The 27,342-nt window shown below is 42.0% G+C and overlaps 1 protein-coding gene across 2 annotated transcripts in view; it reads left to right on the top strand.

Moving 5' to 3' along the window:
* WDR59 (WD repeat domain 59) overlaps nt 1–27,342 on the top strand; it is a 99,578-nt gene that overhangs the window by 70,169 nt on the left and 2,067 nt on the right. Inside the window, exons 18-26 of one of the 2 annotated variants that reach the window (XM_066243466.1) lie at nt 834–987; nt 6,442–6,498; nt 11,389–11,522; nt 13,016–13,097; nt 16,880–16,992; nt 18,322–18,472; nt 18,568–18,640; nt 20,329–20,455; nt 20,611–20,753. In XM_066243466.1, coding sequence (XP_066099563.1) covers nt 834–987; nt 6,442–6,498; nt 11,389–11,522; nt 13,016–13,097; nt 16,880–16,992; nt 18,322–18,472; nt 18,568–18,640; nt 20,329–20,455; nt 20,611–20,753 — 1,034 coding nt within the window. The remainder of the gene's footprint in view (nt 1–833; nt 988–6,441; nt 6,499–11,388; nt 11,523–13,015; nt 13,098–16,879; nt 16,993–18,321; nt 18,473–18,567; nt 18,641–20,328; nt 20,456–20,610; nt 20,754–27,342) is intronic. The other variant, XM_066243467.1, reaches the window with a different exon arrangement.

The following is a 27,342-nucleotide window of genomic DNA, read 5'->3' as shown; positions in this document are numbered from 1 at the left end:
AGCACCATTTATAAAAAAGACTTTTCTTATTCTACATTGATACCTTTGTCGAAATTATTTCAGGACTTTTTTTCCCTTTGATCTATTGGTTTTTCCTTATGTCAAAGTCAACATTATACTCTTAATGTAGCTTTATATACTATAGTAAGTCTTCTAATCTGGTAGTATAAGTCCTCCAAGTTTATTATTCTTATTCAGGATTGGGTTGGCTATTCTAGGTCTTTTACATTTCTGTAAAAGATGCAGTCAGTTTATTGTTTTCTGTGATAAAGCTTAAATTTTGATTGGAATTGTCTTGACGCTATAGATCAATTTGGAGAAAATGATATCTTAACAATATGGAACCTTTCAAGACACTAGCATGATATACTTTTCTGCCATTTTGGGTCATCTTTAATTTCTCAGTTATATTTTATATTTTCAGTGTACATTTTAAAAATTAAATTTATTCCTAGCTATTTAATGTGTTTTTATGCTATTGTAAATTAAATTTTTTAAAAATGTTTATTTTCCAAATGTTTGTTTCTAATATATAGAAATACAGTAGAGTTTTGTAGATTGACTTGGTATCTAAATTCACTTATTAGTGTGGGTAGTTTGTAGATTCCTGTGAGTTTTCTTTGTATATAATCAGAGAGAGATTCTCTGTTCCTGCAGATAAAGTTTTATTCAGTTCTGAAAGTTCTATTTGGTCCTTTCTTTTGGAGTTTCCATCCCCCCCCCCCATTTTATCCACCTTTTCCTCTTGGTTTCATCGAGTGCTAAGAATGGCACTACTTAGAAATATGAAAAGGTTAAAGCCAGTATGGGTAATGCTGCATTTTCAACCACAGATCTCTCTCGGCCTTGTCTGCTTATCATACTGGCTTGATTGCACCAATGAAGATCCGCACAGAGGCCCCTGGGAACCTCCGTTTATACAGTGGGAGCCCCACTCGCAGTGAGAAAGAGCAGGTCTCCATCAGCTCCTTCTACTACAAGGAGCGGGTAAGCAGCAGAGCCACGGCCTTTGATTCTTACCCCTTCCCTGGATTCTTGTTCTTTGTCTCCCTGCTTGTACACACAGCAGCTAAATTAGTAATCCCCTATAGTCTTTCCCTTTCATAATTAGTTTGTTAAAGAAAGACCATTGTTTTGTGCCCTTCCATTGGTTTTAACTACTGTAAATTGTATGTGGGGGGAATGTTAGTTCTTATAATCTATAGTCTTCTCTCCCCATTTAACCCTGCTCTTGTAATCCCCATTCATTAAGTTGATCCTCATTCTTTCAGATAGAATAATTTAGCTTCCGGTATTCCTTGGTATTCTGATGTTTGTTAAATTAAGAGGTATTTCTGAAGGCTTGGGATCTTGATATATTTGCAACTTCATTTCTTGAGAAGTTTTAAAGTTGATCTCTAAGAGGTTTTATAGTTTTCCTAAGTCTACACTTAAAGAACTAATTTTTAAAAAATTAATTTTTAGAGAAATGGAAAGGGAAAGAGAGAGAAATTGATTGTTCCACTTATTTATGCATTCATTGATTGATTTTGTATGTGCCCCGACGGGGGATCGAACCCACATCCTTGGTCTATCAGGATAATGCTCTGACCAGCTGAGCTATCTGGCCAGGGCTTGAAGTACCCATTTGAATAGCCTAGTTTATATAAAAATCACCTGCATCTGTCCTTTTGTTCCTGGGTTCTTAAGGAACTCATTGTCCTTAAAGTAGCTATTGAGCTGTCAGAAGCCTTTAGAAACGACAATGTAGAGAATGTTGGCAGAACGTAGGAAAGACTCTGAGAATTCTTTCTTGTCAGATTTAAAAGTCTGGCTTAAGCTGATTTTTACCTCACGTGATGTTTTTAAACAGTTACCACTGAGCTACTCACAAACTCAGTCCTTAGGGATTCTTTGTTGTTTTCCTCCACTGGTTAGGAAATGATGGATTGACTATGATTAAAATTTTTTGGATTATTTTATTTTTACATTTTTATTTATTGATTTTAGAGAAAGAGAGAGAAAGAAGAAAGGGAAAGAGAGAGAAACATTGACCTGTTATTCACCCATCCATTCACTCATGAGCCGATTCCTGTATGTGTGCTGATCAGGAATCAAAACTGCAACCTGGCCCTGGCCAGTGGCACAGTGGATATAGCGTTGGCCTAGCATGTGAATGTCCCAAGTTTGTTTCCTGGTCAGGGCACACAGGAGAAGCGACCATCTGTTTCTCACCTGCTTTCTTTTCTTCTTCTCCCCTTCTTCCCCTTCTATAGCCAGTGGCTCAGTTGGTTCATGCGTGGCCTTGGGCACTGAGGATAGCTCTGTTGGAGTATGTCAGCCTCAGGCTCCTAAAATAGCTTGCTACTCAAGCATTGGCTCCAGGTAGGGTTGCCGGGTGGATCCTGGTCGGGTTGCATGTGGGAGTCTGCCTCACTTTCTCCCCTCCTCTCACCTAAAAAATAAAAACAAAAAACTGCATCCTTGTCATATCAGAGCAATGTTCTAACCAACTGAGCTACCTGGCCAGGGCTGAATTATTTTAAATAAACCAATTTCTAGCAAGTGTTAGAGCTGTTTTCACTTAGATTGCAGTTTACTATCTAACCTTGGTTCATCCTGGTAGTTACCCATCTCTGAATTTGTCATCCGAAATGAGTGGCAGGAACTGATGCTTGAGACAGGACCAGACTTGAGCAAAACCATTTAGTTAAATAGGGGTAGTGATTTTTTGTTGTTGTTGCCTTTCTGTCCATCTTTCTATAGTCCTCTTCTTCACATCTCAGCTGGAATGACTTCCACTCCCCCTCTGTGACAGACCTTGGAACACTGGATCTCCCAAATCTTTTACATTCAAAAAATGTCCTTTTTTTCTTTAATGCAAGCTAGCCAATAACTGGTTAGATGACTTAATAAATGGATTGGAATTGAGGCATTTCTTTTTTAATTTGACATGCATGCTTGCCAGACAAACTCATGGCTGTGTAAATATGGGAATTTACTTTAGCATCAGGGCCAGGTTGAGCAGATCTTTTACTCAAAGGGGCAGTTCTGAATTCTTTTTGAATCATGTCATGTGCTACTTATGCTTGGATTCAGACTGGGCAACAACTTGGAACTGGAATTATTATTTTTTTAATTTTTTTTATTTTTCTGAAGCTGGAAACAGGGAGGCAGTCAGACAGACTCCCACATGTGCCTGACCGGATCCACCCGCATGCCCACCAGGGGGCGATGCTCTGCCCATCTTGGGGCATTGCTCTGCTGCAATCAGAGCCATTCTAGCGCCTGAGGCAGAGGCCACAGAGCCATCCTCAGCGCCCGGGCCAACTTTGCTCCAATGGAGCCTTGGCTGCAGGAGGGGAAGAGAGAAACAGAGAGGAAGGAGAGGGGGAGGGGTGGAGAAGCAGATGGGCGCCTCTCCTGTGTGCCCTGGCCGGGAATCGAACCCAGGACTCCTGCACGCCAGGCCGACACTCTACCACTGAGCCAACCGGTCAGGACTGAACTGGAATTATTTTGACTTGACATAGCCTTTACACACTGTCACAGTACTCAACTCTGTGACAGTATGTAAAGGCCATGTCAAGTCAAAATAATTCTAGTTCCAAGTTGGGACTTTAGCTAATACAGAAGCATTTGTAATTCCTCCATTTGTGGTTTGTTTTTTTTTGTATTTTTCCGAAGTGAGAAGCAGGGGGGGATGCAGACAGACAAGACTCCCTCATATGCCTGATGGGGATCCACCCAGCATGCTCACCAGGGGGTGATGCTGAGCCCCTCTGGGCCATTGCTCTGCTGCAATTGTAGCCATTCTAGCGCCTGAGGCGGAGGCCATGGAGCCATCCTCAGTGCCCGGGCCAACTTTGCTCCAATGGAGTGTTGGCTGTGGGTGGGGAAGAGAGAGATAAAGAGGAAGGAGAGGGGGAGGGGTGGAGAAGCAGATGGGCGCTTCTCCTGTGTGCCCTGACTAGGAATCAAACCCAGGACTTCCACATGCCAGGCCGACGCTCTACCACTGAGCCAACCATCCAGGGTTGTAATGCCTCCATTTGTGTTTTTGATGGTCTGGCCTCTTTTATTACAAACACCATAATCATAAAGAGAGACCAAAGAAAGGATTGTGATATTTCAGTTTGTAGTGGCTCCCACTGTGCTGCTTCTCTACAGAAACTGGACTCTGATTGTCCCTAAGGATGATTGTTAAGTGATCTTGAAGTTTTATTTCAGATAGCAAGCAGGTAAAATGGGGGAGACACTTTTATTATAATTTTGTATGAACCTTTTTTTAATATAGTTTTATTTAGACAATTAATTTTAACGGGGTGACTGGTCAACTACAGTACATAGATTTAGAGAAAACATCTCCAGATCATTTTGACATTCGATTATTTTGTATACCCATCACCCAAAGTCAAATTGTCCTCCATCACTTTTTATTTGGTTTTCTTTATGTCCCTCCCCTCCACCACCCTTGTATGAAACTTTTATATTGCTATATAACCTATGTACAGAAAAATTCACAAATCATAAGCATATAATTCAGTGAATTAAGAATCATACCAGCCAGGAAATCGAACATTACAAGGACCCTAAAAGCTGTGGGGAAGGAAGGCACATTTCAGTGGATGACATATAGTAATTACTTGGTTAAATTGTATGAAATTGGTGATATTTGACCATTTTGTCCTTAAAGTTTCGGGTGATTCAATCTAATAAGACATTATAATGAGCACATCAGTTATTTTGTTGTGAATCTGAAGTACATTCATCTGTCCTTGAAGCATGTTCATGTCCTTCCCATTTACATGGGGCAAAGGGTAGGGGTTAAAGAAGTAAAGCAGAGCCGTGACACTGAACGTAGGCCATTTTGTCTTCCTTGTGCAGCCAAGAGGGCTTTGTGCCTTAGGGAGTATTTTCTGATTCTCAAGTGTCTAGTATCACAGGGCAAATAATATCACTTTTATTACATTGGTTCTAGAGATAATTCCAGTTTACTAAATTTCCCTGTTTTTATTTTCAGCCCAGATCTTTCTCCTATGTATTTCTATTCTCTTTTAGATCTCTATCCCTGAGATCTTTTTTTTTTTTTTTTTAATTTATTCCTTTTTTTTGAGAGGAGAGGGAGAGACAGACAGAGAGAGAGAGAGAAAGAGAGAAGGGGGGAGGAGCTGGAAGCATCAACTCCCATATGTGCCTTGACCAGGCAAGCCCAGGGTTTTGAACCAGCGACCTCAGCATTTCCAGGTCGACGCTTTATCCACTGCGCCACCACAGGTCAGGCTATCCCTAAGATCTTTAAGTGAATAAGAACAAAGAAAAAAAATGCAACGGCATTAATATAAATATATAGCAGTGAAGGAATTATAGCATATTTTGTCATTTATGAAAAGAATGTGCAGAGCCATTGGGGATTACTGTCCCCTTCTCTTGTTTTGGTGCTTTTAACCTGCCCTACTTAGGTCACTTATATTCAGTCAGATGTTTTCCAGATGGAATTCCAAGGTTACTTCTAAAAATACATGTGAGACACCTTGTATAGGAAGTTAGAAAACACAGAGAGATGCTAACATTCATTTGGTAACTGGATCAACTATTAATAGTTGATGAAATACTGCTTATTCTAAGGGTATATTGGAAGGCCCAAAACTTCTGAGAAACATTAGGCATTACCCTATAAACATTACAAAATTTTTGCAGCTGCCCATGTTTACTTCAGTTTATGTTATTAAAATAACTCTAATGTAGGTAACTGAGGAGGTCTTGAAGTTGCTAGAATAATTTTGATTTCCATAAACAGTGTCTATGCTCCCAGTTTCACACTGATGCTCATGTTGTTAGCGAGAATGCCCTTAAGAGCCTGAGTCCTCAGCTTTCATTCCCTCCTCCCTGCATTTCTCTGGGGCTCTCGCCTCCCCATGGCATCTCTAAAAATAGTCCTGCAGTCCCAAGGTCGAGATTTCCAATTTCTCCAATGCCCTTTATCCACACACCAAAAAAATGTGGTCCTGAGTATATGGGAGAACTTCCTTTTTAGGAATGAGAATCTTCTCACATATGAGCATGCTCCTGCCATTGCGGAAAGGAGAGTCCTCCACCATTTCTCCACTTGCTCTGTGATCTTGTCCTTGGTAAAGAGCCACAGACCTTGATCATTGTTCCTTTGTCAGAGCAGCATGGACGTCAGCCTTCATGTATCTTGAAATGTGTTTTGGGCTGAAGAACAATGACATTGGCGCTGGCTCTGGAGTATGATGGGTTGGGTGGGAGGTGAGGTAATCCACCAACTGCTGTGTTTAGGTTCAGATTTTGTAGTCATTTCAATCCTGATTTTGTAGTATATTATGGTACCTTTTAACCCATCAGATGTGTAGGAAGCTTTCATTTTATTCTATATTTTTCCCTTTTAATTTTCTTGGTGTTTTTCTTCCCTCCTCCTGGGTGTAACGTTTTCACGCACAGATGTCTCCTCGCTCTGCCCGGCGACGTTGGTCCATACAAGCAATTAACGACTTCCCGGTACTGTGCGCTGTGCAAATGCTCTCCTTGACCAATCCTGTCTCTCTGCCCAAAGGCCCAAGAATAAAATGCCACCTGCTGGCTTTGAGGAACCTGAAGTGACAGGCTGGCTGGGTTTCAGGACCAGCAACAGTGAATTTTCATTCTTGGGAGTCAGGCTCCAAGGACTGCCTCCTTGTTCTCTGACAGGTTCAAATGAGTGAATGCCGATACCATTAAGAATTGTGAATGGAGTTCTTTGAAAATGAAGCTCACTACTGGGTTTCTTGGAAAGAACCCTGAATTTAAGCCTTTAGCTAACCTGATTTCATTTGGACTATTTTGTATAATTTCATAGAGCTTTCAAAAGCCTATCTTTGGCATTGGGAGAAGCAGAGGAAGAGATGAGAGGCTTCCACCATCTTGTCTGTTTTTATTGTCTTGGTCTAATTCAAAGAGGGACGTGCCCACCTGCTTCATTGGCATGACACATAAGCTAGTTTTTATCCTTTGGAAATTTTCTGGAACAAAATTTTTTTTTTTTAACCTATAGTATTTTTCATTGACAGTAAAACCTGTACTATGGAATCCTCTCTTCCTTTTCTTCCTTTCTTACTCCTATTAGCCATCTCCCCTCTTCCGTCTTCCTCTCTTGCCCCCTCTATGTGTGTCATTAGTACCATGGTGACCTCAAGCTGTGCAAGGCACCCTTGAGGCTTTAGCGCAAATTTCATCTGGTATAAAAAAATACTGAGGGGAATAGTTCTATAGCCTTTTCATATAAAAACCAGTCGAAATCAGGAGCCCTGATTAGCAAGTACCACCACTGCCAACAACTTGCAGGGGGAGCCGCTGGTGTGGCCACCTTTCCTCAGAGCGCCTGTCCCAGCCAACCTGACTGCTGAATTTCACTGGTTTTTCCAGCAGTCCCCGCTCCGGCCGCTTTTTGAACAGGAACTCATCTTGACTCACGGCCCACTCTGCTGATTATGCATTATTGATGGGGTTGCTGCAAAGCAGTTGGTGGCTTATTCTTGGGCTGTTTTTACATTTTACCCATTTATTGGCATCCATGTTGCCTCCGATTGTAGCAGTAACACTGGTGGTACAGTCGCAAGCTGGCTGTTGGTTGTCATTCAGTGCTAATTGCACCAATGCCTCCCTCCCCCGCCCTCCCACCCGACTCCTTTCTTCCTTGTCCTCTTGCCCGTAATTCCATGAACGCCTTCTTGGTATGTTCAGGGGAGCATCTGGTGCTCATTATGTGATAATTTGTCTGTCTTGCTTTGTCTTTCTTCCTTGAATCCTGCTCATAACCTGTGGGGAAAGGGCATTTTCTCTTGATTGGGCATTGAGAAGATGTGAGAGAAATGCAGAGTTCTTTGTCTCCCAGGGGTACTGATTTTACTGTGCAGAAAAGTATTCACGTTTTAGCCTGTCAGAGTGGGACTGGAGCAATGCAGGAGGATTAGGGAGCACTTGGGCTGGTGCCCTCCCCTCGCCTGGAAAGATCGGCCATACTCAGACTGGTGTGTTAATTTTAGACTGAAAGGCAGCTTAATTGAGATTTCATAAAACATCACCTCACATCAGACAGCTCAAATGGAGAAGCACCTAGAAGCCTGGTGTCTCAAGATGTTGACAAGGAAATACCAGGAAATACAGACTGTGATTTCCATAATTCAGTGCAGGATAATTGTGGATAGTTGTCCAAGACCACTATCTGTACGTTTCCACCAAGTACCTATTGACGACTCACTGGTTTGTTTCTACTGATCTCTGTAACCCAGGACTGCAAATGGGGGAAGAGTCTTAAGACACCTCACTGGACCCTGAATCTTCTTTCTGAGTGCTCCTAATCCTAACAGATCCATAGAGGTGATTAAACAATGTGAGGTACTGGCTCTTGAGGCTGACCTGAAATGCAGCACCTGGGACTGAGCATGGCATGCCCAGGTGGAGCCATGTGGTTGCAGGAGCTGCTTGCCTCTGCCAGTCTGCAGCATGCCCAGGCTTAGCAGGACAGAGTCACAGTGCTTGGCAGAGGGGTGACGTTAGCAGTGAGTAATTGTAGAGGATGGTGTGTTGTTTGGGCCTTGTTAGAATCAGATGCTGGTCTCCTTATATGAAGAAATGGATCCATTTAAAAATGGACCAAAAAATAAAAATAAAAATGGACCAAACTATTATATTTACATATAAACAGGTAGGTTACTCAGGACTTAAATTTTTTTTCTTTTTGATCTAAATTTCTGCTCTTAAGAACAGGTTAACAAATTTGGGCCTGTGTTCAAATCTCACCTCTTGCGAATGTGGCCTTGAGTAATGGAGGCAACAATGCCTTGTTAGTGAGCAGTAGTGAGACACTCACATAAGGTGAGCAGTCTGTATCAGAAGCCAAAGTCAATAATGACAAGCAAGCCTTTAAATCCTAAGTCAAATGTCTCCACTTGGACTTGTGTCCAGGACAGCTCACATTTTCCACGTACGTCCTCCTATGTAGTCATTTGTAGCTGAGGCTCTGGGGAAATAAGATCTTGCTCATGATCTTCCATGTCCATTATCCACGTCCCTCTGTGCAAGTATCTTTGACATTCTAAAATGATAACTTTTAGAAATAATTCAAGTCTGCTAGGAAAAACATTTTAAAACAAGCTAGTTTATTTGCAAATGAACCACATTTGGCATATGGGTCTTAATATTATATTTTTGTTGGACTTGCTAAAAAGTCAGGGATTGTGGTTTTCACTGTGGTCTGAAAGCTGTAGACCCCTTCCCTTGTGAGCCCCCTGTTTAATTAAGCAGGGCTAGTTCATTGCTCAGTTGTTTAAATGTTTCTCATTTTTCCTTTGTGACTGCCTGAAACAGTGTTTTAGAAGCCTTCTGACCACCTCGGAGACGGAATTAGATGGATTCCCTTCCTGGTCGAAGCTTTTTAGTGAAGATTTTTTTTTTTTTAATTTGGTACCCTAAATCTCTTGTGAGCTGACTAGTTAGCTCTTGTGGGACCAGTGGGTCTGTCATTTCCTGGGATTTTTAAACTCCTGGAAACCTGGATGAAAATGACAATGAAATGAGTATGTGTACTTACATACCCCCTGTTGTAGTTAACCACGTTGTGCTGTTCCTGTCTCTGCCAAATTACCTTTCCTACTAAAACCAGGCATATCATAATGCTAGTGCATGCATGACGGCATCATCTTGTGTTGGTTGACACTGCCTGGCTCCAGTCCCTTCTGACAGGCTGTTTGCTCTTTAGCACATCTCCCTTTGCACCCACGTCAGGATATTTGTGGCTAAAAGAATAGTGTTTTTTTGTAAGTACACACACAATTCAACTTAGAAAATAACCAGGGCTAGCAGAGAATTGAGGGGCTACCCCACAATAATAGATTAAGCTTCCCCTTGTGTTGCAGAATGTTTTCTGTGTGAATATAAAGTATATAGTAACCAAACTGCTTCTTAAGAACAAATGGGTTAAGGTCTAAATTGATAATGTAGGATATGTATTAACCATTATGATAAGCAATTCAAATATTTCAGCTAAATTTCTTCATTTACCTTCTATGAACTAAGTCCAGGTGACCTGGATTTAGTAAGTTCCATACCACTTAATTAATCTTATAGGAAGTTAACATGCATTGGGCAACTGGGGATTAGATGGGACATCAGGGGTCAGAGATGTCTGAATACAGACCATGACTAATTTATGAAAGAGTGATTGTATAAAAATCACTTGTGGAGAATGAGTGTGTGAGGAATCTAAGTAATGATTTAATCTAAAGTTCTGAAGGTTTATACACATTCATGAAAAGTACAAATTTTAAAATTATACTTTTTCAGATTTCAGAGTTTGCACTCTCCTTTTCATTGTGCTTTATTAAGATTGGGATGACAGAGCTCATCCGGAGCCCCATGTTATCAGGGAATGAAGAGAGAGTGCCGTGAGATGAAATTCGCAGCAAATATTTGTGAATTTGCCAGGGTCACCTCGAACCAGTACATGTGGCAAAAGGACCAGTAAAGCTTGGTTTTCTGACTCCAAACTGCAGGCCCTTTTACTAGCTCCTTTTGCATCCTTTTAAAATAAACATATCTCCTTCCTCATGAGTTGAGTCACTGGTGGCCCCCTTTTTAATTTCTGGCAATAAAATAAAATAGAATATCACTCCCTTGGCTGGTTGTCATTTTGAAGAGACCAGATGGTGCTACTCTCTAGTAATTCTCATTTTCAAAAATAATCTCTCATTTCCCACATACGTGCTCCTACACAGCCATTTGTAGGGGACGCTCTGGGGAAATAAGATAATTGCTCGTGATCTGTCATGTCCATTAGTCATGTCCCTGTGCTCAAGTATTTTTGACATTCTAAAATGACCACTTTTAGAAATAAATCAAGTCTGCTAGGAAAAACAGGGTAATTCTCCTTGAGCTGCTAAATTTTCCTGTCTGCCTACCATAGATTAAAGTGTACAGAACCCACACTGCCATGTCTGGATTAAATTCTCAACAAATCCTATTAAAACTCTTGGAAGGAAAAAAAAACTTTGATTAGTTTCAAGCAAGAACTTTGAACCCAGCCTTAAAAGTTGCTCTTCTCCCACATTTTTGTGATCTCTGCTAACATATTTACCTACTGTTCTTTTTCTTCTTTATTTTTAAAATTCTGACTTCAAGGTGTCTGTTTTTGAGCACCTGCGCAGTGTACACAGTTCTGTTAGGATTTTGGACCAAGAGCTCAATGCCCTTTGTCATCCTTTTATTTCCTACAGATGCTGATTCATATAATTGTGGGCATGATATAATGCAAAGTCTCTGCAAATTACCAATGACCCAACTGTGATGTGCTCTGCAACTGTAGGTCTCCATGCATCAATGTCCCCATTAGTTATACCTTGTCATCTCCCCCAGAAATCAAGGAGATGGAAAAGCAAGCGCGAGGGGTTGGACTCTGGCAATCGACCGATCAAGGCTGCAGGGAAGGTTATCATCCAGGATATTGCATGCCTTCTTCCTGTTCACAAGTCTCTGGGAGAGCTATACATGTAAGTCCAAAACTTGATGTATGCTGTGCCTGTCATAATTATCAAAGATATCAAAGAGTCTTTTTTTTTTTTTTTTTTAAGTACTAGAACTCTTTCTGCAAAAGCAGTTTTAGGAGAAGCCCAGGGTATTGGCTTTATATTGATGCATAACACATTACCACAAACTTAGTGGCTTAAAACAACGTACATTTATTATCTCACAATTTCCAAGGGTCAGGAGCCCGGGTGTGGCTTAGCTGGGTCCAGGCTGAACTCATGGAGTTGACCAGGCAGTATGTTCATCTAATGCTCCAGGCCTCTTCCAGCTCGTACAGGTTATTAGCAGGATTCAGGTTCTGGTAGCCATTTAACCAGGTGAATTTCATCTCCTTTGAGGTCAGCAGGCATTTCTCTCTGTCACTTCACCTCTCTAAGGCATCACCTGATTAAGTTAGGCTTACTCAAGATTATCTTCCTTTTTACAAGTTCCAAGTCAACTGATTAATAATAATCTAATCATGGGAGTGATATCCCATCAGTGTTCATTGGTGTTGCCCACACTTAAAGTGGGGGAGTTATAAACAATACAGCAGGAGGGAGAAATCTTAGGAACAGTCTCAGAATTCTGCCAGCCAGTAAAACAGGTAGAGCAGAGCCACTTTGAGTGAAGGGAGTTGGTGGGTGAGTGACTAGCATACAGAGGCTGGCCAATGCTTCTCCTTCTTCCTGAACTTGAACACATTATAAAAAGTATTTATTTGTAGTATATACACAGCATACTACTATTTGTGTTAGAAACTATGATATTATATGTATTGCAATCCATTTTTATTCAACTGTCAAGCCTGGAGAACTCCACAGAGAAGCAGGTTGGAAAATTGGTTTTTGAACCTGGCTTCTCTCCTGCCTTCAGAGAAGTGAGCGATTTCACCTGCCCTAGGCTGGAACCCACAGCATGACCTCAGCTGATAGTTAAGCATTTTCTTCATGTTATGTACAAAGGGATTTTAAGCCAATACAAATACAACATTTTGAGTGACAAAGAGGCAGTTTTTAGTCTGTTTGTTAAACCAGGAGTAGTTGATTTAGGAAATTTAACTAGAGCCCTGGCCGGTTGGCTCAGTGGTAGAGCATCGGCCTGGCATGCAGGAGTCCCGGGTTTGATTCCCGGCCAGGGCACACAGGAGAAGTGCCCATCTGCTTTTCCACCCCTCCCCCTCTCCTTCCTCTCTGTCTCTCTCTTCCCCTCCCACAGCCACGGCTCCATTGGAGCAAAGTTGGCCCGGGCGCTGAGGATGGCTCTATGGCCTCTGCCTCAGGCGCTAGAATGGCTCTGGTTGCAACAGAGCAATGACCCAGATGGGTGGAGCATTGCCCCCTGGTGGGCATGCCGGGTGGATCCTGGTCGGGTGCATGCGGGAGTCTGTCTGACTGCCTCCTTGTTTCCAACTTCAGAAAAATACGAAAAAAAAAATTAACTAGAAAGAAATTTTTTAATTCTTTTAAAATTTCAGATTAAATGTAAATGATATTCAAGAAACGTGTCAGAAGAATGCCACTTCTGCCTTGCTTGTTGGAAGGAAGGATCTTGTCCAGGTATTGTTCATCCCTTTTGGTGGAGAGCTGGGTTTTTCCTTTTGAGCAGGTTGTTTTCACTTTATACAGTGGTTTAGTGACATTTCAAGAGGTGTCCACTATTTTGCAGGTCCTCTCCCATTTTCTTTGCCAAACTGCAGGGCTAGAGCAGCTTTCTAAATCTCTTAGGTACTTTTCTTATTTATGCTTGATTGAAAGGACCCTAAAGCACTTACTAAGTATTTGTTATTTCATCTCTTCTATTTTAGTACCATGGTGGTTGTTACCCACCTAAATTTGGATATCTGTATCTTTACCATTTGTACCCTCAGTTCTGTTTTTTTTTTTTTTTACTTTAAAAAATGCTGCATTTCATAACAGAAAAATTCATTCTGTTATGTCTTTTCATTTCATTACAAAAACATTCTTTTAGAATAGACATGTTCAGTTAAAATATGATGTGATCTGACAAAAATTTAAATCTTCATTTTTGCAGGAACGCTTCAGTGTATTAAAACAAGGTGCTCCTATGTTGGTTTTCAACAGCTTTATTGAGATATAGTTCATTCACCATGCACTTCAGCCATTTAAAATGCACAATCTGCCTGACCTATGGTGGTGCAGTGGGTGAAAGCGTCAACCTGGAACACTGAGGTCGCCGGTTCAAAACCCCGGGCTTGCCTGGTCAAGGCACATATGGGAGTTGATGCTTCCTGCTCCTTCCTCTGTTCTCTCTTTTTCCTCTCTCTGTCTGTCTCTTTCTCTCTTTGTGTCTCCTCTCTCTAAAAAAAAAATGATCACTTCTCGGCCTTTTGGCTAAGATCAAGTGTAAAAAAATGAATAAATAAATAAATAAATTGTAAAAAAAAAAGGATTATTATAAAATGCACAATCTAGGGGCTTTTAGTATATTCACAGAGTTGTGCCACCATCACCACAAATACTTTGACATTTTCTTTACCCTAAAAAGAAAGCCCACGCCCCTTAGCTCTCAGTCCTTCTTACCCCACCCAGCCCTAGGCAACCACTAATCTCCTCTGTCTCTATTGAATCCTTTATTCTTTAGTGTGAGGATCAGATTGAGCGATGTAAGCTACTAGCTGCTATTCTGTCTGTCCACTCAGTTTTTTTCCCTTATAACCCTCCAAACGACCTGAGCTATGGCCTTCTCTTGATTTCTATTTGATTTAAAAATCCTTAGGATAAAAAAAGAAAAATTAAAAGAAAAAAGTTTCCTAGGATTTCTACTTGTCTCCTAATAAATACTGTCAAGTTTTTGCCCAAACCCTATTAGGTGAAATTTAAAGTCATGAGTATAACTATTTCTTTAAGGCCTCAGCCACCTAAAGTCCTGTGAATACTCAGAAGCAAAATAAAGTAGTGGAAATACTGTGAACGGTGTAACAGGATGCATAGGCCCACTCAGCACCCTAGTGCTGTATTCCTGGGAAAGTTATTTCAGACTCTCTCAGCCCCAATATACAGGGTGGGCAACAGCAGGTTTACAGTTGTAAGTATGCAAAACAGAGTTTACTCTTGTATTATTATTTATTCATTATTGTATTATGGGAACTAAAAGAATAATTACCTCATGGGTTGGTTAGAAGAGTAACCAACCCATATTGTAAGTGCAATGCCAAGGCAGATCCTATGTTTATGTTCTGAAAAATATTCTCCAAGGAAAAATTACTTTTTAAAGTGTTTTTTTAAATTTATTTATATTTGGAGGGTCAGGCTAGTCCAAGGTGAAGTGGAAAGAACCGTCCTTTGTGTTTTGACAGATCCAAGTTTAAATCTGGGCTCTGTCCTTTTGTTGTGTGACCCTAGGCAGCTACTTCATCCTTCTGAACCTCAGTTTCCTTGACTATAAAGTAGGAACAATATTTCTAAGGTCCTTATGAGAGATAAATAAGTACTACATATAAAATTCCCATACCTGTAACTACCCAGTATATGGTGCAATTACTGTTGCCGTTCTTGCAATTATCATTATTTGTGGTATGGTACTGTTTAATGGACAGAAACGATCAGTGCAAGTGCTTGAAAAAAATGTTGTATTCATTATGCACATGTTGAAGATAATGTGCCTACTATTTTGGAAAGATTTGCAGAAATAGGCCCTGGCTGGTTGGCTCAGTGGATAGAGCGTCAGCCCGGTGTGCAGATGTCCTGGCTTCAATCCTCAATCAGGGCACACATGAGAAGCAACCATTTGCTGCTCTTTTCCTCCCACAGCCAGTGGCTTGATTGGTTTGAACGTTGGCCCTGGGCACTGAGGATAGTTCATTAGTCTGAGCATTGGCCTCAGGCACTGAGGATAGCTCAGTTGATTTGAGCATCGGCCTTACACAGGGTTGCCGGGTGGATCCCATTTGGGCGCAGGTGGGAGTCTGTCTCTATCACCCCTCCTCTCACTTAAAAAAAAAAAAAAAAAAGAGTTACAGAAATAAGCCTAAGTGTCAACTGTTTCTGTTGAAACTATTAGGAAATGTGTATTATAAGTGAGGAAATAACATGCCTAAGTTGTCAGCCAGGATAGTAAACGTCCTGTCTTGCCCCTTTCAGCAACCATGCAGCAGGTCATTGATAGTAGAGATGAAAGTAACTTCAAGGTTCTCATTTGAACTAATACTCTATGCATTACTTAACTATATTGGTGACAAATAATTAAATTGAGTTTTTACATATTTGATGTGTTTCTCTGCCTGTTTTTCAGTATTTTTATTTGCTTGTTCTTTTTTCTTATATTTTAAACTTCTTGATTTAAAGTCTTTACTTCTTTTTGAGTTTCTTAGAGTCTAGTATAGTGTATTCCAGTTTGTAGTTTGCACTGATGTGATGCTACTAAGAAAGCATATTCCATTTTTAAGGTATGGAGGGAATGGGCTCTGTTGATGGTACAATGATATATTTAGCATGTGCTAGATCTTGGGTTTCATAGACACTTAATGGACATTATTATTATTTTTTTCTTTTTTCAGAGACAGAGAGTGAGTCAGAGAGAGGGATAGACAGGGACAGACAGACAGGAATGGAGAGAGATGTGAAGCATCAATCATTAGTTTTTCATTGCGCGTTGCAACACCTTAGTTGTTCATTGATTGCTTTCTCATATGTGCCTTGACCGCGGGCCATCAACAGACCGAGTAACCCCTTGCTGGGGCCAGCAACCTTGGGTTCAAGCTGGTGGGCTTTTGCTCAAACCAGATGAGCCCGCGCTCAAGCTGGCGACCTTGGGGTCTCGAACCTGGGTCCTCTGCATCCCAGTCCGACACTCTATCCATTGCGCCACTGCCTGGTCAGGCTTTTTTTTTATTCATTTTAGAGAGGAGAGAGAAATAGAGAGAGAGAGACAGAGAGGGAGAGAGAAAGGAGAGAGAGAGAAACAGAGAGAGAAGGTGGGGAGGAGCTGGAAGCATCAACTCCCATATGTGCCTTGACCAGGCAAGCCCAGGGTTTCGAACCGGCAACCTCAGCATTTCCAGGTCGACACTTTATCCACTGCGCCACCACAGGTCAGGCTATTATTATTTTTTAAGTGAGAGGAGGAGAGATAGTGAGATAGACTCCCACTTGTGTCCGGACTAGGATCCACCTGGCAAACTCTGCATATCTGGACAGCACTCTAACCAAATGAGCTAACCAGCCAGGGCCTAAGATTCTGCATTTCAGTAAGCTCTCAGCTTTGCAGCTCTCAGAGCAGCAAGGGCAGGATGTATGTGGAGTAGAGGAGGGGTTCTCTTGTGCTTCCTGCTCTTGACCTCACCTGTCTGAGTTTGGGTGTTCCTGTTTGATTTGTCCAGGTTTGGTCGCTGGCTACAGTAGCTACAGATCTTTGCCTTGGTCCGAAGTCCGATCCAGATTTGGAAATACCCTGGGCTCGACATCCATTTGGGCGGCAGCTGCTGGAGTCACTGTAGGTTTTGAGAGCTAAAAGTGCGGAAAATGAGTGATATGAATTTTCGGTCTGTCAACACTTTCAAGGTTATTGTCTGAAGAGAAAAGTGCAGAGGCCTGAAAAATGAGAGGTGGAAGTGAGAGCCTTCCTTTTTGTGCTGCAATAACTTAATTTCTGTGCCATCCAACCTTTCGTAGTGAAGGAACTATGTGTTTGTCATCTATAACAAGGATTTGAGACTCATGTGTCCTTTTTATAGTTTATCCTATAAGTCACATCAGTCTGAACAGAAGAGTCTGACTCTTAAGATGGTAAATTTCTTGGGTGCTGTAGAGTTTTACCCCAGAGAGCAGATTAGGGAATTGTGTTTTGGCTTTCCTGTTTTCCAAAGGCCATGAAGCTTTCACCCTATTAGACAATTTATGAAAACATTGAATTTGTATTTGATTTATTGCCCTGAACTATGGCACACTGGAAATGTAATGTGCAGAATGATTTATGACCAGGTAAGCCACGTGAATCTCCCTAACGGTGAGGCCCAGGTCCTGACAGAGAAGTAGAAAGCTCTGCCTTACTTCCTGGTTGAAGCCAGACATGGGACATGTGCTCACACTTCTGTTGCCTCAGAGCAGCGCAGGGATGATGATTACCATTCTACACGCTTCATGTAAGGCTCGCATAAGATAGCGAGCGTAAAAGCACCTTAAACGATGTTAGACATTGCTTGGTAGGAAAGTATCAATATTATTCCATCTCAAAGACCAAGTCCCTCATGTCCCTAGCTCACATTCTAGCATAATGATCATAAAAGGAGCAACGGGGATATGAGTACCTAGAGGGTAAAACTTATTGTTCTTATTTAATAGCTTATATTCTGATTCTACCTCCAGAGTCTGTTGCCTGCACACCATACTATTGCCGGACAGTGTTCTCTGAGCACCTTCCTATAGCATTAGGTTACATGAATGAAGTTTAGAGGAACCTTCCAGAAAGTAGTGTGATTTTGCCTTGGGGTTAGGAGTGTATATGGCCTCACTCAGATGTTAGTCTGCTTAGTTTTAGAGAAGCCTTGTTCAAGCCTGAGCCCATTCCTAATGCCAACCAGAAGCTTTCAGATTAGTTTTCTAGGTCATTTGTAATGCTTTGATATATTGTATTCCAAAGCAAATGTAGCCAGACTCAAAGTAGATCAAGCCTCTGAATCTGTAGACAGCCCGGGTACCTGACAGAGGTTTTTAGGAAGAATTAAGCATCCTTTCTTCCCACTCTACCCACCATGATTGTGATGGTATCCTTCCTTTATCTTTTCTTTTGACTTGTTTTCTCTCCTCTCACTTTTTTCTCCAGGTTGGCTCATTACTGCCAACTCCGGGATGTCCAGACATTGGCTATGCTCTGCAGTGTGTTTGAAGCCCAGTCTCGGCCTCAAGGAATACCAAACCCTTTCGGACCTTTTCCCAGTCGTTCATCTAATCTTGTGGTGTCCCATAGTCGATACGTAAGCTTGTGGTTTTCTGGTTTGTATCTGACTTTTCCTAAGGGTAAATTTTCATGAGGCATGGTATTCCTACGCTGCTTCTATTTGTTCTGCAGCCCAGCTTTACCTCCTCTGGTTCCTGCTCAAGCATGTCGGACCCGGGACTCAACACTGGTGGCTGGAACATAGGTTGGTACAGAACCGACTTGGCTCCGCTGTGTGTTTGGTTCTCTAAAAGCATACTTCTGAATTGTTAATAATATGTAATCTTTAGTTGATGAATAGTCCCCATATTTTTCTTTGTTTCTAATTTTTCTTTAAATTTAGTATGATGGTGTGATACTGTAGTCAGCAAGTCATGACTTTCACGTTTGAGCAGGTCAGTTTTTGGAAAGTCTTTGTGCCTTTTTGGGTTGCTTCACATTCTGTGACCCTGAGAAACTGACAGACTTCCCAGTGTTCACCCCCAAAGAAGGACCTAACCCTGCCCTTCTTCCATCACACATGCCCCTTCCACGGTCACCTGCCACTTCCTACACGCACCTCTTTGAATATAGAGAAAAAAAGCTGACCCAGTTCTGGCTGGCCAGAAAGATCTCTATAATGAGTATCTGTGTTTTCTGGATTTTTACAGTTTCTTTTTTAAAGATGATCTTAATTTTCTTGATTATAAAAGTAATATATGTACAAAGAAGGAAAAAATACAGCAAGAAATATTAAGAGAATAAATAGGCCCTGGCTGGTTGGCTCAGTGGTACAGCATTGGCCTGGCATGTGGAAGTCCCAGGTTCGATTTCTGGTCAGGGCACACAGGAGAAGCACCCATCTGCTTCTCCACCCTAATCCCTCTTTCCTCTCTATCTCTCTCTTCCCTCTCTATCTCTTCCCCTCCCACAGCCAAGGGTCCACTAGAGCAAAGCTGGCCAGGGTACTGAGGATGGCTCCATGGCCTTTGCCTCAGGCTCTAGAATTAGGCTCCGGCCACAACAGAGCAACCCCCCAAATGGGCAGAGCGTTGCCCGGTGGGCGTGCCGGGTAGATTCCGGTCGGGTGCATGCTGGAGTCTGATTGCCTCCCTGCTTCTAACTTCAGAGGAAAAAAAAAAAGAGAATAAATAGTAATCATTGATTGCCTTACCTGGAAATAACATCTGTTAATGTTCCAGAGCATTTTCTTCCAATCTTCATGTATGTAAAGTGTAGGTGGGTTCATTCTGGATATGAGATTTTTGTGTTCTGCTTTCATTATCATGAGTGTTTTCTCATATCATTTAGAAAAATCTTTAAATAATGACTGTCTGTTACTATATCACTATACTTGCTTAATCATTATACATATGTGTACTTAATTATCAGGTTATTTTAATAATAAATACCTAGACAAAAAGGTAAGGCTAGTCTGACCAGGAGGTGGCACAGTGGATAGAGTGTCGTCCTGGGACACTGAGGACCCAGGTTCGAAACCCCAAGGTTGCTGGCTTGAGCCCAAAGGTCACTGGCTTGAAGCCCAAAGTCACTGGCTTGAGTACAGGGTCGCTGGCTTGAACAAGGGGTTACTCACTCTGCTGGAGCCCCCTGGTCAAGGCATATAAGAGAAAGCAATCAATGAGCAACTAAGGTGCCAAAACAAAGAATTGAAGCTTCTCATTTCTCTTCCTGTCTGTCCCTGTCTGCCTCCCCCCACCCTTTAAAAAAAGGGGAAAAAAGCCAAGGCTAGGAAAGAATTCTGTTGTGTTATATGTCTCACCTTATGTATCTTCACTTTAGCTTACTTTTCTCTTGGTGAATAAGCTGGACACACACGACTTTATGAGAGCTTTTAGATATTTTCCCTGCCTTCCTGATTTCCATCTTCCCTTCCCTTTTGATTTTCTCTAGCAGGGAGAGAGATAGAACACATATCTTCACCCTGGGGAGAGTCTTCACCAGAAGAAATCCGCTTTGGGAGTCTGACCTACAGCGATCCTCGTGAGCGGGAACGTGACCAGCATGATAAAAATAAAAGGTAACGACCTTCCCAGGTGAGAGCTGTAGTTTCATAGTGCTTAGATTCTCCCAAACCAGGACTCTTGCATTCACAAAAGTATGTAAAGTGCCATTTGCTGTTAAGCTGGTTTTTTCTTAAAGGAACTGACAGGGAATCTTTTGAATTTTGTCCAGGCTTCTGGATCCCGCCAATACCCAGCAGTTTGATGACTTTAAGAAGTGCTATGGGGAAATCCTCTATCGCTGGGGTCTGAGAGAGAAGCGAGCCGAAGTGCTGAAGTTTGTGTCCTGTCCCCCTGATCCCCACAAAGGGATTGGTGAGCATGCGTTTGTTTCTTTACTGTCCTTGTCTGAAAGCCGCTTCATTTAACTTACCCATCACGTAAGACTTGGGATGAAGTTTTGGTGTCTCATTCTTAAGCAGAAATTTCTGAGGTATTCCGAGTTTCTTTTAAACTTCTGAAAACCCTTACATTTCATGACAACAGTACATATTTATTGTAATTGAAGTAGTTTTATACACAATACTCAGATATTGAATGGAAGTTGGAATGTTTATTCATTTATTCAGCTAGTTATCTATGAAACTCTTAGGCACAGAGCTAATACATTTCTTCTCCTCATGAAACTCACAGACAAGTGGGGAAGAAAAATTAAGTAATTAAAAACTGTGATCAGTATTAATAGCAAACAAAAGGGATGATGGGGCTGGGAGAGCCAGGGAGGGGGGTTTTAGCAGCTGTGTGGAGGTGGGTTATGAGGCCTGTCTGAGGTCTGAGGTCAGGAGCCGCTGTGCTGAGGGCAGCAGGAGGAGCTCCCGCACAGATGGAGCATGCCTGTGGGGAGATGACTGCTCATTTTGCATAAGTGAAGGAAGCCCAGTGTGGCTAGACCATAACAATTGAGAAGAGTGGTATAAAATTCAAATAGAATGGCCCTGGCCGGTTGGCTCAGTGGTAGAGCGTCGGCCTGGCGTGCAAAAGTCCCCGGTTCGATTCCCGGCCAGGGCACACAGGAGAAGCGCCCATCTGCTTCTCCACCCCTTCCCCTCTCCTTCCTCTCTGTCTCTCTCTTCCCCTCCTGCAGCTGAGGCTCCATTGGAGCAAGGATGGCCCGGGCGCTGGGGATGGCTTCTTGGCCTCTGCCCCAGGCGCTAGAGTGGCTCTGGTTGCAACAGAGCGACACCCCAGAGGGGCAGAGCATCGCCCCCTGGTGGCCAGAGTGTCGCCCCTGGTGGGCGTGCCAGGTGGATCCTGGTTGGGCACATGCGGGAGTCTGTCTGACTGTCTCTCCCCGTTTCCAGCCTCAGAAAAATACAAAAAAAAAAAAATTCAAATAGATAAGATAATTTGATAATACAGTGGTACCTTGAGATACGAATTTAATTCGTTCTGTAACCGAGCTCGTAAGTCAGTCAACTCATATATCAAACTGCCGATACTGGACCCGTGCGCCAGTTAGCAGCAGCTTCCCAAATCACGACTTGTATCTCGGAATTTCGCTCGAATCTCGAACAAAAATACAAACTGAGTCACAGCTCTTATCTTAAAAAAAAATTCGTACGTTGGTCTGTTCGTATCTCAAGGTACCACTGTATTATAATCTATATTATATTTACATACAAAATAAGATGAGTGGCAGAACTATGAACTTATACATGAAGAATTTGGATTGTATTCTAAGTCCAATGGTAAGCTTCAAAGGGCATTAAGAAGTAAGTTACTTGCTCTTGTTTGCATTATAAGAGGATCATGTTGGCTGTTACAGGACGAAAGGGTTGGTGGAGCAGAGACAGAGATGGGAGGGCTCTTTGAAGGCTGTCAGTGGTCAAAGAGAGACTGACGGCCTGGGCAAGGGGAGGTCAGTGGCAGTGGGGAGAGATGGAGGAATTGAAAATAAATGTTAGAGGGAGACTCATTGTGACAAATTGGATGTGGGATGGAGGAAAAGAGACAAAGCTTGGATGACTCCTAGGTGTTCAACTTAAGCAGCTGGGTAGATAGTGGTGCCTTATTCTAAGACAGAAAAGACTGGAAGATAATTGAGACTTGGTTTGGGGCAGTCAGAGATGGCGTGTGAGAGATCAGACTGTAGAAGTCATGGAGGAAGTGGGATGTGAGTCTAGAGCTTAAAGAAGAGCTCGGAGCTAGAATTGGGTATTTGGGAATCTTCAGTGTAGAAATGGTGTTCAAGCTGTGAGAATGGGTGCGTTTACCTGGGAGCTAGGGGTCGGGGGAAGAGTGTGGGAGAGCAAATAAGCGGGCCCACCCTCTCTGGGTCTTGAAAGGAAACTAGTACTTGGAGTTTGAGTCTTGAAGGAAGAACAGGGACATAGAATGAGACACCAGTGAGCAAGACTGTGATGTGAAAGAAGCTGAGAGAGAGATGTATTTTACAGGGGGAAATGGAAGACTGCCAGAGAGAGTGGACTGCACACACATCAGTTTCTTCTCTCCTTAAAGTGTCTATGTAGAGCTTTTATGAAAAGGCATAACCATGCAAGGAGAAGTAATGTTGGCACTAGAACTTGGGGCCTGGGAGGTTAGAAGGTTAGTGGTAGTTGAGTTTATAGAGCCCGAGAAAGCTGAACCTCATACTGGCAGCAGAGACGCAGTAAGATTCATGGCAGGACCTCCACATGGCTCAGGAATTCGTGGTGCCCGGTACGTCTGGAAGTGGCACAGAGGTGAGGCTAAAAGCTGTAGTATCGTCTGATGGCCTCTGTAGGGTCCCAGGTCCCTGCTGCTAGTGTTCAGAGCGAGTTCCTACCCTTGCTCTACCCCGTTATGCCAAGTACCCGGCATAATGAACGAAGAAAGGCAGAGAATAAAGAGGAGACCCCGGGAGCTTCCAGAGAGAGAGAACAGGTGACATACAAGTGACACTTCTCGGGGGCAGTGAACTAGGTACTGGAAACTAGGCCACAATGCAGCAGTACCTTCAGAATTCTCAACAAAATGATTTCTAACCTAAGATTCTGCACCTAAATTATCCATCAGTGTGAAGGTGAATGCTCAGCCTATTAAAGGAGGAGGAATAGATTCAATCCAAGAGACCAGGGAGTCGGAATGCAGAGAAGGGAAATCTACATGGCAGACCTGGAGGTAGACCCGTCCAGGTTGGAGCTTCCGGGGTGTTGTCGCCAAGAAAAGTGAAAAAATATCTAGTGTAGTTCAGTGTTCAGTGTATTTATAGAAGATCAGATATTTAAGGGAGAGTTTAGAGATGAATTATTGATAAGTACATAATAGCAAACTAAGCAAATGAATAAAACAAGACAGTTTTTGAAAAACAAAATGTGCAAGAAAGGAAATGTTGTCATGGTATGTGGCTTGACTGATGTTTACCTAGATGAATAATGCAAAAACAGAATAATGATCCAACCGCATGGTGATAGAACTGTCTGGGGAAGATGAGGAACAGGCGGTGTATGTGTGTGGTTGGGGAGTGAGAGAGCTTCCACTGCGGAAAGTCAGTAGATAATGCTTAAACATGAAAGTTAAATAGCTTTATACACATACTGTTCAAAGGTAAGGAGGTAAAAACAAAAGAAACAGTTAAATGGGTTGGAAGGATTTTCCTTGGGGGTGATGGGGGTAGAAGGGAATGCTTTTTCTGGTAAGACAACAGTATAGAATAATTGACTCTTTTTTTTCCCATCCAAGTACTAACCAGGCCCGACCCTGCTTAGCTTCTGAGATCAGACGAGATCGGGCGCGTTCAGGGTGGTATGGCCATAGACAGAATATTTGACTCTTAATGTTGTACAAATGTATATAGTTTCAACTTAAAAACAAGTGAAAAAAGAGTAATACATAGATGTAGTATTGAATAGCAGGGATTATTTTAACATGGATTATTCTGGTGTGTGTACTTGAAGAAATGGCTATGTAGGCAGTATATTTTTCAGAGCATCCAAATGCATGAAAGTATATCAGGGAGAGATTAATGATGGCCCAGAGAAATTTTGTCTTTTAAAATTAGTTTTCAGGAAAATATATGAATCACAGAGATATGTAACTGATGCATCAATCAGCTAAACTCTTAGTGGCATCTGCTATTATAAAGCATCATGCTGCGTTCTGTGGGCTGTACAGAGAACTAGGAGGCAGGTTTTTGGGGAATGGGTGCCTATAACCCAGTCAGAGGGATGAAACATAAGCTTGTGGAGACTTAAATGTTATTCAGAAATGAATAATATGCCCTAATACTATAACAAACATTATTATAAGATTTCAGAAATGGGGAGGGGTCTGTGAAAGATAGATTCGCAGATAAAAGCGTTAAGAAAAATATTTCATCCTTAAAGTTTTTACTCTTTGGAAGAGTCGGACTGCCCAAACACAGGAAATAGCACTTATTGAAGGAAAAGACAAGGTCACCAGCGTCCTTTTGGTCTCCTTGGGATGGGAAGCTGGCAATTTCCTCTCGTGGTTATCACATCTGTAGGGTCATCTTGTATAGGCAGCAAATTTGAGGGGCAAAGTTGTTTTCATTTAGGAGGTTAAATACTTATAGAAAGGATCCAAATCTTCATTTATCTTGAGGGGATAATGCTAGACAGTATTCTCAAACTCTCTGGAAATCAGGTGATTTTTGTCCTTGTTTCTCCATTGTGGTATGTGGCTCAGTTGTGATGGCTGAGCAGGGGATTGATTAATTAATTGTCTTGTTTATTTAGGTGGTTTTATTTACATTTGTATAACAGGCGATGTTAATGAATACACACACATACTTTTGTTTCTCTTCATATCGTATAAATCTTTCCCCTTTTTGAATACACACAACTCTTCTGTATAATTAACAAAATGGAATTACATGACACTAAACCTTTGGAGTTGGCTTCCTCCTGGAGGTTTCCTAAGGCCTCAGGAACCATCCTGTGCTTGTTCTCTGTGCCAGAACGTTTTTACTGCCCTCTAGTTCTGTCTGTTATGAGCCTAGGGTGATCTGTTTCACCTGTACCTGTGGTTTTATGCCTTCTTCCCTCAGATCCTCAAGCTCGTCAGTGTGCTTTTTTTTTTTTTTTTTAAATGTTATGCTAAGAGAAAGAAGCTTTTTTTTTTTTTAATTTTTTTTAATTTATTTATTTATTCATTTTTTAGAGAGGAGAGAGAGGGGGAGAGAGAGAGAGAGAGAGAGAGAGAGAGAGAGAGAGAAGGGGGAGGAGCTGGAAGTATCAACTCCCATATGTGCCTTGACCAGGCAAGCCCAGGGTTTCGAACCGGCGACCTCAGCATTTCCAGGTCAACGCTTTATCCACTGCGCCACCACAGGTCGTCAGTGTGCTTTTAAAGATACCATGACAGCTTTGTGATTTTTTTTTTTTTTTGTATTTTTTGTATTTTTCCGAAGCTGGAAACAGGGAGAGACAGTCAGACAGACTCCGCATGCGTCCGCCCGGGATCCACCCGGCACGCCCACCGGGGGGCGACGCTCTGCCCACCAGGGCCACTCTAGCGCCTGGGGCAGAGGCCAAGGAGCCATCCCCAGCGCCCGGGCCATCTTTGCTCCAATGGAGCCTCGGCTGCGGGAGGGGAAGAGAGAGACAGAGAGGAAGGAGAGGGGGAGGGGTGGAGAAGCAGATGGGCGCTTCTCCTGTGTGCCCTGGCCGGGAATCGAACCCGGGACCCCTTGCACGCCAGGCCAACGCTCCACCACTGAGCCAACCAGCAGGGCGCTTTGTGATTTTTGAGTACTCTCCATGACCCTTTGTGTCTCCTAAACTGGAGAAGGTTAACATGTACAGTGGCATGGCCCAAAGTCCACACACCCTTCTCAGCTGTTGGCTAGTGGCCATTCCGTTACATGTAACACTAAGAGGCAAGATACAAATATTACAATTATGCTCAGTGACTTAGTGTTTTTAAATTTTCTACCTTTGTGAATTTATATCCACTTAGAAAGTGTTTATTCCCCCAAAGATTATTCATTAATTAACTAAGTGAAATATTAGTTCAAGGTCTTAAAGTTAATAAGGATGTTAGAAGTTATGTTTAAGCTGACACACTAGAGAGAAACACAATTACTAATGAAAGGTTGTACTTTTCAGCGAACTGACATCTTGATGATTTTACTCAGATAGAGATAGAAAATAATTAAGTTTACATTTACAGTTATGTCAAGTGCCGAAGAACAACCCTTTTAAATTATTGTTATTGTAATTCCATTTGCTTGAATACACAGTTTTTATATCTTCATAATTTTAAATGTTGACTCTTATCAAACAAAACCAAGAAAGAAAGGTAAAAAATTTAAACTAATTAGGCTTTTCATGAGAATATAAACTGAAGTCTTGCACAATATAAAAAGTTCAGCTGCCCTGGCCGGATAGCTCAGTTGATTGGAGCATCGTCACAATACACAAAGGTTGTAGGTTCAGTCCTTGGTCAGGGCACATACAGTAATAGATTGATGTTTCTCTCTTTCAACTCAATAAATAAAAAAATTATAAAGTATATATAGAGAGAAAGTTCTGCTTATAAAGAGATGGCATAACTATTTTTTAAACCAAAATTATCAAACCACTCTAATTTGGCTCACGATTTGTTTTAAATAGAACTGCCATAAAAATTTTCCTGAAGTTACTGTATATTTAAAAAGTATTTATTGGTACTTTTTAAATGCCTGCCAATTGTCAGGAAGCAGAGGAACTATCTGTGATAGAAGAAAGGACCCTTCCTCTGTTATAAGAAGTAGGACAAGAGAACGAACCTAGGGAGTCTTGAAGGTTTGGTGACAGAGGGCTGAAGGGGCCTCTCTCGGAAGGGTTTTGTTTTCTCAGGGAAGTGAGAGAAGAGGCCGTCAGGTGAAAGAGGAGAGCAAAGGCGTGAGGGAAGCATTTTTGGGAGGTGGCCGAGGTACGAAGTAGCTGTCTGGGGAGTGGAAGAGAAGCAGAGTCAGACC

The sequence above is a fragment of the Saccopteryx bilineata genome, chromosome 9 (genome assembly GCF_036850765.1).
Source record: "Saccopteryx bilineata isolate mSacBil1 chromosome 9, mSacBil1_pri_phased_curated, whole genome shotgun sequence".
NCBI lineage: Eukaryota > Metazoa > Chordata > Mammalia > Chiroptera > Emballonuridae > Saccopteryx > Saccopteryx bilineata.
Note: the sequence above shows the minus strand (reverse complement) of the source record. Positions and strands in the feature narration are given on the sequence as shown.